This window comes from Triticum dicoccoides, chromosome 1B (genome assembly GCF_002162155.2).
Source record: "Triticum dicoccoides isolate Atlit2015 ecotype Zavitan chromosome 1B, WEW_v2.0, whole genome shotgun sequence".
Lineage (NCBI taxonomy): Eukaryota > Viridiplantae > Streptophyta > Magnoliopsida > Poales > Poaceae > Triticum > Triticum dicoccoides.
The window spans coordinates 388,091,262-388,107,163 of NC_041381.1; the positions used below are offsets into that span (position 1 = coordinate 388,091,262).

The 15,902-nt window shown below is 50.7% G+C and overlaps 2 protein-coding genes across 2 annotated transcripts; one reads left to right on the top strand and one right to left on the bottom strand.

Annotated features, from left to right (window-relative positions):
• The first annotated feature begins 8,373 nt into the window (after positions 1-8,373).
• On the top strand, positions 8,374-11,425 carry LOC119337015 (heavy metal-associated isoprenylated plant protein 39-like). The gene is made up of 3 exons (XM_037609121.1): positions 8,374-10,198; positions 10,285-10,363; positions 11,032-11,425. Exons 1-3 carry the CDS (start codon positions 10,187-10,189, stop codon positions 11,259-11,261), a joined length of 321 nt encoding a protein of 106 aa, XP_037465018.1. The 5' UTR covers positions 8,374-10,186; the 3' UTR covers positions 11,262-11,425.
• A 2,321-nt stretch (positions 11,426-13,746) lies between these two features.
• On the bottom strand, positions 13,747-15,700 carry LOC119337023 (pentatricopeptide repeat-containing protein At3g60050-like). Its single transcript, XM_037609129.1, has one exon. The coding sequence runs from the start codon at positions 15,471-15,473 to the stop codon at positions 13,971-13,973; it is 1,503 nt and encodes a 500-aa protein (XP_037465026.1). The 5' UTR covers positions 15,474-15,700; the 3' UTR covers positions 13,747-13,970.
• Between the last annotated feature and the right edge of the window lie 202 nt (positions 15,701-15,902).

Consider the following 15,902-nt stretch of genomic DNA (forward strand, 5'->3'; position numbering starts at 1 on the left):
CGTTCCATGGTTTCGGCTCAAGTCGGTTATCCGATGCATTCCGCAGACGGTATGCTCCGCCGGTCAAGACTTGGTCGATGATGAAGGGACCTTCCCATTTGGGCTTGAGTTTGTCCTTTTTCTTGTCCGGCGGGCGTAGAACTAGTTCGCCAACATTGTAAGTTTTAGCCCGTACTTCTTTGCTTTGATATCTTCGAGCATGCTGCTGATAGAATGCGGAATGGGCCTTTGCCACGTCGCGTTCCTCCTCCAATGCGTCCAAGCTGTCCTGCCGATCCAGCTCGACTTCTCTTTCTTCGTACATGCGCACTCGAGGTGAGTCATGAATTATGTCGCAGGGCAAAACTGCCTCTACGCCATATACCATGAAGAATGGTGTGAAACTGGTAGTACGGTTTGGCGTGGTCCGCAGCCCCCAGAGCACGGACTCAAGATCCTCTACCTAGTGCGTGTTAGATTCCGTAAGGGACCGCACTAGTCTGGGCTTGATGCCGCTCATTATCAGACCATTTGCTCGCTCAACTTGACCGTTGGTTTGAGGGTGATAGACTGAAGCGTAATCGAGCTTGATGCCCATATTTTTGCACCAGAGTTTGACCTCGTCGGCCGTGAAGTTCGTGCCGTTGTCGGTGATGACGCTATGGGGGACGCCATAACGGTGTACTACCCCGGATATGAAGTCTATCACTGGTCCGGACTCTGCCGTTTTAACTGGCTTGGCCTCTATCCATTTGGTGAATTTGTCCACCATGACCAATAGGTACCTTTGCTTGTGGGTTCCCCCTTTAAGGGGTCCAACCATGTCAAGCCCCCAAACCGCGAACGGCCAGGTAATGGGTATAGTTTTGAGGGCGATGGGTGGCATATGGCTCTGATTAGCAAAGAGCTGACAACCAACGCATCTTTGGACTAAGTCCTGAGCATCTGCCCGGGCCGTCGGCCAATAAAATCCTATACGGAATGCCTTGCCTACCAGGGCCCAAGCTGCGGCGTGGTGTCCGCCTAGTCCGGCATGAATTTCAGCCAGAAGGTTTCGCCCTTCCTCTTCGGAGATACACCTTTGAAGGACTCCGGTTGTGCTTTTCTTATAAAGTTCTCCCTCGTGGACCTTGTAGGCTTTAGATTGCCGAACTATGCAGCGGGCCTCATTTTGGTCTTCGGGAAGTTCCTGCCTAATTAAGTAGGCTAGGAATGGCTCTGTCCACGGGACGATTACTGCCATTATTTCGTGGGCTGAAGGTGTTATTTCATCGGCTGAGCCGCCGATTATGTCAGATTGTTCTGTGTTGGGTGGTGCGGCTGCTTCCGGGTTGTTATTTCCGGACTCCTCTTCCCATAGTAGGAATGGCTTAAAGAGCCGTTCCAGGAAGATGTTTGGAGGGATAGCGTCGCGTTTCGCGCCGATGTCTGCCAATACGTCGGCTGCTTGGTTATTATCCCGGGCTACGTGGTGGAATTCGAGTCCTTCGAACCGAGCTGACATTTTGAGGACAGTGTTACGATAGGCTGCCATTTTCGGATCCTTGGCGTCAAAGTCTCCATTTACTTGGGATATTGCAAGGTTTGAATCCCCGCTTACCTCTAGGCGTTGAATGCCCATGGAGATTGCCATCCGGAGGCCATGTAGGAGGGCCTCGTATTCGGCTGCATTGTTGGAGTCCGTGTACATTATCTGAAGTACGTATTGGACTGTGTCCCCGGTTGGGGACGTCAATACGACGCCAGCCCCCAAGCCGGCCAAAATTTTGGAGCCGTCGAAATGCATAATCCAATTGGAGTATGCGCCGTACTCTTTAGGGAGTTCGGCTTCAGTCCATTCAGCGACGAAGTCAGCCAAGACTTGCGACTTTATAGCTCGCCGAGGTTTGTAAGTTATATCGAATGGTAAGAGCTTAATGGCCCATTTTGCAATCCTGCCCGTCGCGTCGTGGTTGTTTATAATGTCGTTGAGGGGCACTTCGGAGGCCACTGTTATCGAACACTCTTGAAAGTAGTGTCGGAGCTTCCGGGATGCCATGAACACCGCATACGCTATCTTTTGATAGTGCGGGTAACGGGACTTGCAGGGAGTTAAGACAGTGGATACGTAGTACACTGGTTTTTGAAGAGGGAATTTATGCCCTTCTGTTTCTCGTTCAACGACGAGCACCGCGCTTACAACTTGATGTGTTGCCGTGATATATAACAACATTGGTTCGCCCAGGTTAGGCGCAGCCAGGACCGGATTTGTTACCAATATGGCTTTTATTTCTTCGAGTCCGGCAGTGGCAGCATCCGTCCACTCAAAGTGTTCGGTGCGCCTGAGGAGGCGATAGGGGGCAATGCCTTTTCTCCCAAACGGGAGATGAAGCGGCTTAGAGCCGCCACGCATCCAGTCAATTTTTGTATTTGTTTGAGGTCTTTTGGAATATCCAGCTATGACAGAGCTCGGATCTTGGCTGGGTTTGCTTCAATTCCTCTACTGGATACGATGAAGCCCAAGAGCTTTCCGGCTGGCACGCCAAAAACGCATTTTTCCGGATTCAGCTTGATGTCATATGCTCGGAGGTTGTCGAATGTGAGCCTCAAATCGTCTACTAGAGTTTCGACGTGTTTGGTTTTGACGACTACGTCGTCTACGTATGCCTCTACTGTTTTGCCGATTTGGGTAGCCAGACATGTCTGAATCATGCGCTGATATGTTGCGCCGGCGTTTTTGAGTCCGAAGGGCATCGTGTTGAAGCAGAATGGTCCATATGGAGTAATGAATGCCGTTGCGGCTTGGTCCGCCTCCGCCATCTTAATTTGATGGTAGCCAGAGTATGCGTCAAGGAAGCACAATGAATCGTGCCCTGCAGTAGCATCGATTATTTGGTCAATGTGGGGAAGGGGGAAGGGATCCTTTGGGCAGGCCTTGTTGAGGTCTTTAAAATCGATACATAGGCGCCAGGATTTATCCTTCTTTGGTACCATTACCAGGTTTGCTAGCCAGTCCGGATGCTTGATGTCTCTGATGAATCCGGTTTCCAGTAGTTTGGCTAGCTCTTCTCCCATTGCCTGTCTTTTGGGTTCGGAAAATCGCCGAAGAGCCTGTTTGACTGGCTTGAATCCTTTTAGGATATTTAGGCTGTGTTCTGCCAATCTGCGTGGGATTCCTGGCATATCTGAAGGGTGCCAGGCGAAGATGTTCCAATTTTCCCGAAGGAATTCTCGTAGTGCGGCGTCTACATCAGGGTTCAACTATGCCCCGATGGAGGCCGTCTTTGTTGGGTCCGTTGGATGGACCTGGAATTTGACTATTTCGTCAGCTGGTTTAAAGGAGGTGGACTTGGATCTCTTATCGAGTATCACATCATCCCTATTCACCGTAGAGCGCAGCGCAGTGAGTTCCTCTGCAGCTAGGGCTTCGGATAGTGCCTCCAGGGCTAATGCGGCTGTCTTGTTTTCGGCGCGGAGTGCTGTGTCCGGATCACTAACGAGTGATTATTCCGCCGGGCCCGGGCATCTTAAGCTTCATGTACCCGTAATGGGGTATGGCTTGAAAAATTGTGAATGCTTCCCGTCCTAATATAGCGTGATATCCGCTGCTGAACGGGGCCACTTGGAACGTGACCTCTTCGGACCTGTAATTGTCCAGCGAGCCGAACACCACATCAAATGTGATTTTTCATGTGCAGCGCGCTTCCCGGCTAGAGATTATTCCTCTAAAGGTTGTGCTGCTTCGCTCAATGCGTCTCCAGTCTATTTCCATATTTTGAAGAGTTTCCTCGTAGATGAGGTTTAATCCGCTGCCGCCATCCATGAGTACCTTTGTAAGGCGAAAGTCGTCCACTATTGGACTGAGGACCAATGCGGCTGGTGCTCGGGCTGTTCAGAATTTAGGTTCGTCGCTGGCGTTGAAGGTGATGGCCGTGTCGCTCCATGGATTTGTTGTTGCTACTTGGTAGACTTCGGCGAGGCTGCGGATTGTTCGTTTTCGCATATTATTTGATGCGAAAGTCTCGAAGACTGTTGACACCGTACCGGCACTGTTGGAGTGGCTCTCCGGGGCTAGAAGCTCTTCGCCACTTTTGGCCACCTGCCGCAGTATTCAACATGCTCGAAGGCTATGTGTTGGAGTGGTGCCTTCTGTGCTGTGAATTTTACAGGGTCCGCTGAGCCATCCCTCCAGTACGGTTCCGTGCCCTTTATGGGGTTTTTGATTTTTGGTTTTTGTACCTGGTGCCTGAGTGTGATGCACCCTTTTGTTACGGATTGGGGTTGTATTCGGGGCCGGATTGTCCCAAAACTTAGTTTCGGTTTTCCGGAAACTCTCCATCGCACAGTACTTTCGTACTATGAACGCCAGATCGGCGAAGCGTGTAATTTCACGGCGACTGGCGGCGTTCAAGATTCCCTCGTTCGTGCAATTATTGCAGAAAATTGAAATTGCGTTTTCCTCTCGGCAGTCCTTTATCCTGTCCATAACCAGGAGGAATCTGGCCCAGTAATGATGTACTGTTTCAGCGGGCTCTTGCCGGATTTGAGATAGATCGCATATGTCTGGGTGGGTGGGTGGAATTGAGTCCGGAACCCTACCCCTCTCGAGGCTCAAGGGCCGAAAAGTTTCTGAATTTGGAAGCTTGGATTGCTGGACGTTGTCCAACGAGTCCGGCCCGATGCCTGACTTTAGGTTCAGTGCTTTATCGAAGTCCTTCCCTCCGCGGGAATCCGGCATGGAGGGTTCGGGAGTCCGGACATGACTAGTTTTCAATACAGGAGAAGAGTCGCCGCATTGTTCCTCTACCACCGCAACGTGGTGGGTAACCTAGGGAGAGTTAATCTCTCTCAGATCGGTTTTAAGCCCAATCTGATTGTAGTCTGTAGCGACTCCCAGGGCGGCGATGCGATCCAAGAGCTTGTTTATGGACGAGAGCTCTATTGGATCCAACTGCTCGGCGAATTCCGAGTTGACGTGAAGATTGCTTTTGATGACTCGAGAGGTCATTGTCGAAGCGGTGGCCGAACAGGCGGTCATGAGAAAACCACCCAGCCGGATAGTTTGGCCGGCAGCCAAGGCTCCTTTGGCGAAGATACCGTCTTTAAAGACGGGAAGAGGCATCCTTCCTATCAGCGACGGCACAGAGGAACTCTCAATGAAAGCACCAATGTCGGTGTCAAAACCGGCGGATCTCGAGTAGGGGGTCCCGAACTGTGCGTCTAGGCGGATGGTAACAGGAGACAAGGGACACGATGTTTTTACCCAGGTTCGGGCCCTCTCGATGGAGGTAAAACCCTACTCCTGCTTGATTGATATTGATGATATGGGTAGTACAAGAGTGGATCTACCACGAGATCAAGGAGGCTAAACCCTAGAAGCTAGCCTATGGTATGATTATTGTAATGGTTGTTCGTCCTACGGACTAAAACCCTCCGGTTTATATAGACACCGGAGAGGGCTAGGGTTACACAGAGTTGGTTACAATGGTAGGAGATCTACATATCCGTATCGCCAAGCTTGCCTTCCACGCCAAGGAAAGTCCCATCCGGACACGGGACGAAGTCTTCAATCTTGTATCTTCATAGTCTTGGAGTCTGGCCGATGATGATAGTCCGGCTATCCGGACACCCCCTAGTCCAGGACTCCCTCACCAAGACAAGAGAATTGCATAGAGTGCAGATTATCCTCGAGAGGCCGGATCTTCACCTCTTCCACCAGATCCCAAGCCACCCTCATATTCCGATAGAACCAGTATTTGCTGTAGGGTTTGTCAGTATGAACCCTAGCCAGCGCTATCCAACGGGTTGTTTCTGTTGGCAGCTCACTATCATCCACCACCACGTCCTGGAGATCGTCCTCCTTCAAGCCTAGTTCCTCCATCAGTGCTTCGAGATCGGAGGTAGCCGATCCTGAACTCGACATTGCCTTAGCCATGATTCTCTAGCCCGAGGTTTTGTGATCCGCAAGCGGTATGGTCCCGATCAAAACCCTAAACCCCGCACTGCCACCGAGGCCCACCAGCCCCGGCGGTCACCGGCGAAGAAGGGAAAAGCCAGAGAGAAAGCCGATCTCTACGGGTGGGCGTCGCCGTCGCCGAGAGGAGTGAAAAAACCCTAAGGCCAACTCCACCGCGCGACCCCAAACGGACGTCCGGTTTGGCCGATTTTCGTCCCTTTGGGGCGGCAATGGGTTCGTCCATGTCCGCTTCTGTCCGTTGGGTCGTGGGTGCGCCCAACGCGCGGCCGCACCCCGAATCATGTCCGGGTTGGACGTGATTAAAAACAGATAAACTAAAATAAAATGCAAAACAAGTAAATAAACGCAAATATAAAAACATAAAATATAAGTTAACCATCATGGCCACAAAACAGCCCAGTTTCTTGTTTCACATTGCCATAATTAACATAAAAAACAAAATAAAAACCGCCGCGCGCGCTCCTGCCCGTGCCCGTCGATGTCATGGCCGTCGTCGTCTTCAGTGGTCGTCGTTGTCGTCGTCGTCGCTGACGAGGTCGACGTAGTACAGCGGCGTGTAGAGGTGGGATGGTGGTACGTGGTACATGGGGGCGGGCTGGAAGGCGGGAGGTGTCTGCACCACCTCCTCCCGTGGCGCCGCCTCCCGCTCTGGTGACCGCGGCGGCGTGGGGAACCAATTCACGCCCCCAACGGCGTCGGCCATCTCTGAAGCCGTGCACGACCAGCTCCACTGCTGGCCCACCAGGCCCGGGTGGAACGCGGTCACCGGCTCCTCCTCCATCACCTCCTCCGCCCTTACCATCTCCAGCTCGGGGATGGCAACGTCGCTGGTCGCAGAGAGGGCCATCATCTCCTCGAGGCCCTCCCATTGGCGCTCATCGTGCGTCTTCATGGAGTCCTCCATGACACGCTGCATGAGCCGGGCCTCCTCCTCCGCTTTCATGCGAGGAGGTGGTGGTGGCGACGGAGATGGTGAAGGCGAAGGCGTGGGCGTGAGGCCGCGCACCTGCATACGCCCGCGCACCTGGGGAGCAGGCGTTGCGCGCTCTCGATGTGGCCGCCGCGGCCCCGAGGCCATGCCAGCGAAGAAAGAGGCGTGCCGCATGTCGTGCTCGTCCCTTAGCCAGGTGTCCCAGAGCACGGAGTCGGGGCGTACCTGTCGTCGTAGTACAGGTCGTTGGGGAGGAGGCAGCGGCGGCGCTCGATCTCCCCGCGGCGCGCACGGCCGCTCAACGGGACCGGCAGGATCGGCACCCGGTCGGCGAAGAGGTGCCAGTTATTGGGGAGGTGGACGTCGCTCCACGGGAGCGGCATCCTCGTCTCCCAATAACGCCGGCATACATCCACGTGGATGTAGTGCCAGTCGCGCTCACCAGCGGACGTGGGGGCGATGGAGAATGCGGCCGGCACGGGGGCCCGACGCGGTGGTGATGCAGGCTCCTCTTTCACACCGCGGCGGCGGCGGCCGAGGACGAGCCAGCCTCGAGGTCGTGCTTCCCCTTCCGGCCGGTGTTCTAGAGCCCCATGGCTGCGAGGCGGCCGGCCGACGAGATCGAGGACGGGGAGAGGGAGAGCTAGGGTTTCGGGCGTGTCGGGTTTCGAGGGGGCAGATAGGGTTGGAGTGGGGAGTGTGGACGACGACCGGTCCACGGCTTCCCATTTAAGAAGGACGGCGGCCGTTCGCTGGCCGGATGACAGGTGGGGCTACCCGCGCGTGCACATTGATGTTGGCGGGTGGAAGGTAGATGGCCGCCTGCCACGCGGCCCCGGTGCGGACGAGCGATGCATCCGTTAGCTGTCCGTTACGACCCAAACCCCGCGCATGTTTGCGCTCGAGATGGGTCGGTCCGGACACAAAACGGACCAGATGGGTTCAGGCCGTCGCGCGCTGAGCCATCTGATTTGTCCCTTTTATTTCAAACGGACGGTGCCGGTCGCGCGGTGGAGTTGGCCTAACGAGAGGGGAGAAAAGCCCTGGCTCGTACGTGCAAGGACCAGGTAGAAGACTGGGCATTCACCGAACCCAACCAACTTGTGGCACTGGACTGGCCGGCCCAAAGCAGAACAAGGTGCCCCATTCGTCCTCGGCCGAGCAGCCGCACAGTTTGTTCCTAGTAGACGTGAAAAGTTTTTGCTCAAAAAAAAAAAAGAGTAGACGTGAACAATTGAGCCACCGCGAAACAAAGAGGTGGGCAGCAGGTATGACAGCATCGAGTTGCTCTAAAAAGAAGGAAAACGTTTACAACCGGGGCACCGGCCGAAACTTCGGCCGGTCCACTCGCTCACCCCGCGCGTAGCGCTAAAGCAGGAGAGACACGTCATCCCACGAGGGTCCGCACACCGCTCTGCTTCCTTATCCTTTCCAGCGCGGCTGCTGTCCACACACACCACATTTCCTTCCTTTCTTGCCTGGATTTCCCACGCCGCTGCTTCTGCCTATCTATTTTTTCTCAGACGCCATTGCTGTAGAGTTGCTGCACGGGGCGCCCTCACCCACGAAGCGTGGCGCCGCGGGAGTTGTTGCTGCTGCAAGGGATGCCATCGCCATGGCCGAACGCGACGGGGCTGAGCACCGGCGCTATTACGACAGGGGGCCATGGTCTGCGAGCTCACAGGCCAGGGCGGCCATGGCTACGAGCTCGAGGCATGTTACTACAACTCCAGATTTGCTTCCATGTTTGCTTTTGCTGGAACCAGTGTACTAATTTGTTACCATCGTCTTTTTTTTTTGCTGGAACTAACCAAATTTTGCTGCCATGTCTTTTTGCTGGAATCATTTTTGTACCACTTTTTTGCTACAACAGTTTTGGTTTTTTGCTACTACCGGCACTGTCGTTTGTTACATCCTTTTTCATGAGATTGTCGAGACCCTGTGCTTGTGTGTTTTGCTACAACCTTGTACTGTTTTTGCTACAACCTTCTACATTTTTTGCTACTACTGGAGAAGCCCCTAGCTGGACCACAAGTTATTTTTGCTACAACCGTTTTGTGGTTTGCTGCAACCAATGTCAATTTTTGCTACCACCGACTTCTTTGATTTTTCTGGAACCAGCGCTCGATTTTTTATTTTTGCTACCACTAGCGTTTCGATTTGCTGGAACAAGCTTCAATTTTTGCTACCATCAGGTTTTTGGTTTGTTGGAGTGTCGTCAAATTTTTCTAATTTTGCTACCAACGTTTTATTATTTGCTGGAACCGTCAAGAATTTTTGCTACGGCCGGTGGAATTTTTTGCTGCGACTGGCAAATTAAGGATGAGGAACAACACGAGCTCTACAACGGGTGCTGCGGCCGGTGACGTGAGGCTCCGCGAGCCGCGGGGGGCCTCGCCGGAGATGCGCCGCGGGGGCGTTGCTGGAGCTGGGCCTCGCCGGAGATGCGCCGCGGGGCTGGAGCTAGGCCTCACCGGAGATGTGCCGCGGGGGCCTTTGCTGGAGCTGCGCGGTGCTGCGAGCCGCGGGGGATCTCACCGGAGATGCGCCGTGCTGCGAGCCGCAGGGGATCTCGCCGGAGATGCGCCACGGGGCCCGAGGAAGAAGAAGCTGGGGCGATTTTTTATTTTTTATTTTTGGCTCCAGATCCAACCGCCGCGCGGCTCGCATCGAGCGGCTATGGCTGGACCGGCCGAAAGTTTCGGCCGGTGCGCCGGCGTCTAGTGGTGCCCTAAAAAGAAGGCCAAATCGAGCGCCTGAGGTATCCCCGTCGCCTTCACTCGTCAGTCACTCAAAGGAATCCAGCAAAGCAACAGGTCACCCGGCGTCCGCAGCGCCACAACCCGGCAGCACCGGCGCCTCCGGCCACGACCGACCAATCCATCCCTCCTCTTCCGGGAATAAAATCTGGTCTCCATGCGCACGGCGTGGGTGGGGCGGCCGCCGGTCGGTTGGCACGCACTCGCCGTCAGCTGGCCGACCCTGCCGCCATCTCGCACATACGCACACAGCAGCTGATGCGGGCAGACTCAGACGTCACAGACGATACAAGGGAAAGTAAACACATCCGCGTACCTCTTCCGCAACGCAGAAACCGGCCTGACTCATCGCTCAACGTCAGTGCCAACCTAGCGTTCAGCAAGAGCACGCACACTTGCACCTTTATGTAAAGCAAAACCCGACGCCGTCACCAGCTTTGGTTTCTTCTCTTCCCATTGCTCACATACCTCGGCAGAGAGTATTCTCACCTCCCAGCTCAGCCTTCACTTCCCTCTCCTCTCCTTCCTCCACCCACTCCACTCAGAGCTCCAGAAGCTCCGATGGCGGCCCAGGTACGCAGACGTTGGCTCAGGCTCTTTCTTCGGTTAATACCTTCGATTGCTCGCGCCTGAACCTCGGATTGTATGTATGTTCGCAGAAGGTGGTGCTGAGGGTCCCGACCATGACCGACGACAAGGTGAAGCAGAAGGCTATTGAAGCGGTCGCGGACATCTACGGTAATACTCTGCACCTCCCACCTCTGCTGCTTGTTTGGCCGTTGGACTTGGAAGTTTTGATCTGGTATTTCCATCGAAGAAGACAGTAGGCCTGATAGTTGCAGAAGCTGGCATAGAAATTCTTGCATCATTTGTTTTCCATTCAATCTGTGGTTCATGTATCTGAAAGCATTTGAACAGATTTTAGGTGGATGCTTGAGAGCAGAAACCATGTTAGGTGGAATTATTCTCTTGCACACATTGACATAAAGATGGGTGACAGTTCAATAGTGCATCGCATATCTCAAATCGTTGCCATCGGCTTTAGGAGGAAGCTTGAGAGGAAAAATCGTGTTAGGTGGAATCGTCTTGTCATGCATAGTATTAACATGAAGCACCATTCAACAGAGCCACATCGTATAGCTACGCATGTGAAATGTTATTTAACTTACAGTCTTACACTATCAATGTTCATTGCTAATGCCATGAGGAAAAGTTTGTTTTCGGCCATATAGCAGTTATAATCTTCAAAGAGGTATTTTTCCTTTCTAGTTCTATGAGCACCATATATTAACTCATATAAGGAAAGATGAATGAATATACTGATGGGAAGAGCTGTGACGTATTAACTAATAGTAATATTATACCAGCAAGAAAATGATGCAATACACACCTCATTTTGTGCGCAGGTATTGATTCCATAGTTGCAGATCTGAAGGACAATAAGATGATCATCATAGGCGAGATGGACACTGTGGCAATCGCAAAGAAATTAAAGAAGGTTGGGAAGATTGACATTGTGTCTGTTGGACCTGCAAAAGAAGAAAAGAAAGAAGAGAAGAAAGAAGAAAAGAAAGAGGAGAAGAAAGAGGAAAAGAAAGAAGAGAAGAAAGAGGAGAAGAAAGAAGAGAAGAAATGATTCAGCATACAACACCATCCCATGGCCTTTCTCCTGTGTGCACTTGCAATAGCTTTGACTACAGATTGATGTTTCTAAGAGATATGACTTTGTACCATTTATATATAAAGTACGTACATATTAGTGACGTTTCTTTACAGAAAAGAATACACTTTGTTCTTCCATTTCTTAGCATCTATACGCCTACCTCATCGAATTATCTTCACTTCCTCATCCATGCCCAGCGTTGGGACACCAACACCAAATTGGCAACTCATAAATAAAACCTATGGATATTATGCTGAATCATTGAAGGCATGCACCTACCAGATTAATTTTGAAAATTTTATTATAAGAAACAGAGGACCAGACCTACAGAAGGTTGACATTGACTAGAACGATATTAAAAATTAAACTGCCATGCTGCAGCTATTGTTGACCCTTAAAAACATGATATAATAAGCTAAAAGAGAACCACTGAGCAAAATAAAGGTTAGCCTTTAAGGTCTTGGTGCTAACAGATAATGCACAATCCATCTACAGTTTTTTCTGATTTGTGACATGTAATCCACTAACCCTATACTAGGGTTGGCAGAAATGAAACTAGGGAGTTTTGAGTGCTTTCTGTGCTAGCCAATCGAAGGACAAATAAATTTGAAGGCATTTTACTTACCATTTAACATTTATATGTTCTGTCGTCATTGAGTAAAACCATATGCTCCATCTTGTACCGTGGATGAATAGCTGACACTACAAACAATATTGATGACTAGTGCCCACCATCTGGTTCAGCACTAAAATTAGGAGCAAAACTACTGTGAATAGAGCTCAACAAAAGGAAAACTTTTTTTGTGTGTAGGAATTAGGACTATTGAAGCAGTGTTAGTTCACTACTCACTAGTCATGACTTTTTTTTTGAACAAGCAAAGGCACCTAAGTGCCAAATTCATTCAGCTCATAGAGAAAGTACAAAGAGAATTACATAGATCTGCTGAAGATATAGAGAGGAGTAGCAGTATCTAGAAAAGAGAGCTGAAGAAAGACCCTATATGAGGCAAAGTGGAAATGACCACTACACCATGATCAACATGGTCAGAACTAGCAGAGGAACACTCTGAATCTGAAACTAGGAACAGCTGTTGCCTTTTGCTTCAATACTGATCGGCCATCTTTCTTGAAGCAAGCATGTCAAGGTCCTGTAGAAACAGCAAAATACATCTGCAACCAAGATGAAACTCCAGCTTCGCGTTATAGCATCAAACTCCAGAGATTTGCAAACGAATAAAAAACCAAGCACAACACATAGTACAGAGAGAAGGCAGAGCTCAAGAAGTAACAAAGAACATGCCCAGGCTTCCATCTATAACTGAGATAAAAACTTGCCACACCAAAACCTACAGGGAGAAAATTAATAACAGTGAACTGTATGAATTCTAAAGCCCTGAATCTGAAAATTTTCAAGAAGAGGCAGTATTGGGCAAAGACCATGAGTGTGTCTTGCAGCAAAACAAGAGAGCCGAGTGTCGCCAATAGCACGGAAAACTTGTTGAGCAAGATTATGAGCAATACCATTGATCTCCCTAGAAATGTGAAACACCTTTGGCTGCAGCTGATAAGTAGTCTTAAAAAAACTAGCCAAAGATTTCCTGATACTCCATGGAGTTTCAGAAGTGGAGACATTACCTAGAGCAGCAGGCCCCGCTAAAACCAAGCAGTCCGTCAGAAAAGTAGGCCGAGCAATGTTGAGTTGAGATGCAAAATAAGCAGCAAAATTTAGTGCAAGAGCCTCCGCTTGCAGAGGAGTAGAAGTTGGAGGAGCTGAAGCTTGCACTTGCACATTGATCTCTCCTCGATTAGAGGGTAAGGAGCTGAAGCTTGCACTTGCACATTGATCTCTCCTCGATTAGAGGGTAAGGAAATAAAGACCCCCACACCTGTGCCAACCTGTCCTTGCAACAAACCTGGAATTTTCTTGGTCCTAAAAGCTGCATCCGAATAGATTTTAGCCCCATCAACCAACAAATCAGACCTAAGGGTTCTGCCAGGCAAAGGAATTTGATTAGAAGAGAACTGAGTTGGAGTTGGAGCCTGATTCAAGAGAAGGGCATTGTCATACACATTAGAGGTTAACGCAAGAGCAGCAATGTGAACTTGATGAGGAAGAGATTTCGCCCTATCAAAGAGAAAATCATTCCTTGCTTTCCAGAGACACCAAAGAAATGTAAAAATGTTAGAAAGAGAACCATATGGATGCCTCATGCAAAGAAAATCAAGAAGAACAGAATGCAAGGTGGAATGCCCCTGGACTAAAGCATCCGAACGAACAAACCAAGGAGAGGAAAACCAAGCCGCACGAGAAAAAGAGCACATGAAAAACCGATGGACCTCATCCTCTTGTTGACCACATCGGCAACAATTTTTTGAAATGTGAATGGAAAATCTACTGGCCCTCAACCCTGTATGAAGAGCCCTCCTAAGCAGTCTCCACGCAAAAGTCATGACTAGTGCCCACCATCCTGTCCAATTTTATTCTTGCATAAAACAGTTATGGTATACAACATACATTTGTGCACTTCGCTAATAAGTATCCCCACACAAAATGTGACACACAAAGTATATAACGATTATAGTGCAATTGGCTACACGGGATACTCCCTTATGACCTCTCTTTCTGAACAGGAAACAACCAAATTACAAGCAACTCTGCATTTTACTATAGGCCCTCTCAGCTCAGCATCTTCTATATCCCCCAAACCTCGACAACAAATGAAGATATTGGCCCTTCTTTGTCATGTACTTAATAACATGATTAGCTTCAGAATCCTTTCCAGCATTTCGCAACCTACACACTAAAGTACTGTACACTGAGAAGTTTGGTGTGCATCCATGCAAGTCCATATCCTTCAGCATAGAGCAAGCTTTATCAAACTCACCTACTATGCAAAGCCCACGTATCATTGAATTGTATGTGTACACATTTGGAAGCTTCCCTCTCACTAACATATCATCAAACAACTTCTGGGCTTCCTCAAATTCTGCGGCTGCCACATAGCCTGTAATCATAACAGTGTAGCAGACAGCATCCGGTTCACACCCTTTCTTCACCATCTCGTCAAAGAAATACCTGCAAGCTTCTAGGTTACCAGCACGGCTAAGACCATCTATCAAGTTTGTGAAATGGAGCACACTAGGCACACAACCAACATCACTCATATAGTTCAGTAAATTGAGAGCTGCAAGCGGTTTGTCTCCTTTACCAAGCACATGAAGCAAGAGATTGTAAGTATGAAGGTCAGGTGTAAGCCCATTCTTTCCCATCTCATCAAGCAATCTATGGAACTGATCCAATTTTCCGAGCAAATACTTTGCACGCATGACCACGTTGTATGTCAATACATCAGGAGTGTGCCCCTCTGTTACCATTTTCTGGTGAACCCATTCGATCAAAGAGTACTGTTTTATTGTCAGGAGCGTGTGCAATATCGCATTGAACGAACTCCTGAACGGGCGGTAGTTGAAACTACTTGACTTGATGAACCTTTCCACCAGCCTCCGCCTCAACCCAGCCTGCCCACATGTGCATATCAAAATGTGGAATGTACGAGCAGAGACAGGCAGCCCAATCTCCGTCATCTCCTCAAGCAGCCGCCACATCGCCTTAACCTCCCCGCACTCGGCAAAGACCTTCATAACGAGGTTGTACATGCCCGTGTTATGGCGGTACCTCTCCTGCTGCCCTGCCCACACGAAGAACTTGTATGCCAGCCTCGGGTACCTTTCACGGTTGACACTATCGACAGACACAACAAACTTGAACATCACCTGTCTGACCAGCTCGTTGGTCACCTTCAGGTTCATTTCGTCGAGCGCCTTGCGGGCGCTGAACCCCGGGCCATCCTGCAGCAGGACCTTGAGAATCCTATCTGTCAGCCTCAATTCCTCACGGGGCCTCCGCCTGGAACCGGAACCAGAGGACAAATTTTCGGCATCATAGTCGCCGCTCTCCGGCTGGCCGGGCAGGGGCGGCGGCGGCGGCATGCGGAGGAGCACTTCGGGCGTAACGGTCGCCGGATCTAGGCTCGCCTCGCCCTCTCTCTCCAGAATGCGGCCATCATCCTGCTGCCCAGTGCCGGGCACCTCGACACCGGTTCTTGAATCGACGCCGCATAGGCGGCGGGAAGGCAAGAACAGCCGGGCTACTCGGAGGGGAGGTGCGCGAGCGCCCCGTATCATAAGGAGGTGCCACTCAGGAGCTCGCGCAAACGCATCTCCCGCGAGCGGCTGTGGGAAACATGGCGCCGAGCTTTGGCTCGTGGGATGGTGACGACCGCAATGGCGGGGAGCGGGGCTTTGGCTCGAGATGGTTTGAGTTGCAGTGTGTGGGGAAGAGGAGGCGGGAGCGGCGGCGCCAAGAGGAGGAAACGCGACCGTCGAGGTGTTGCCGCCGATACACGCTCGTGCCAGATTAGGCCATACGGCCCATGTTGGTCCTAGTCCAAGCCCACTTTAGAGCAACTCTAACCCATCCTAAGGGCTCCTTTGATTTTTCATAGGAATTTTTAAGGATTAGAACCATTAAGATTTTTTTCCCACGTTGGTTATTTGATTCATAGGATTGAATTCTATAAAAAAACTATTTTTTTACTACCTCACACGGGATTT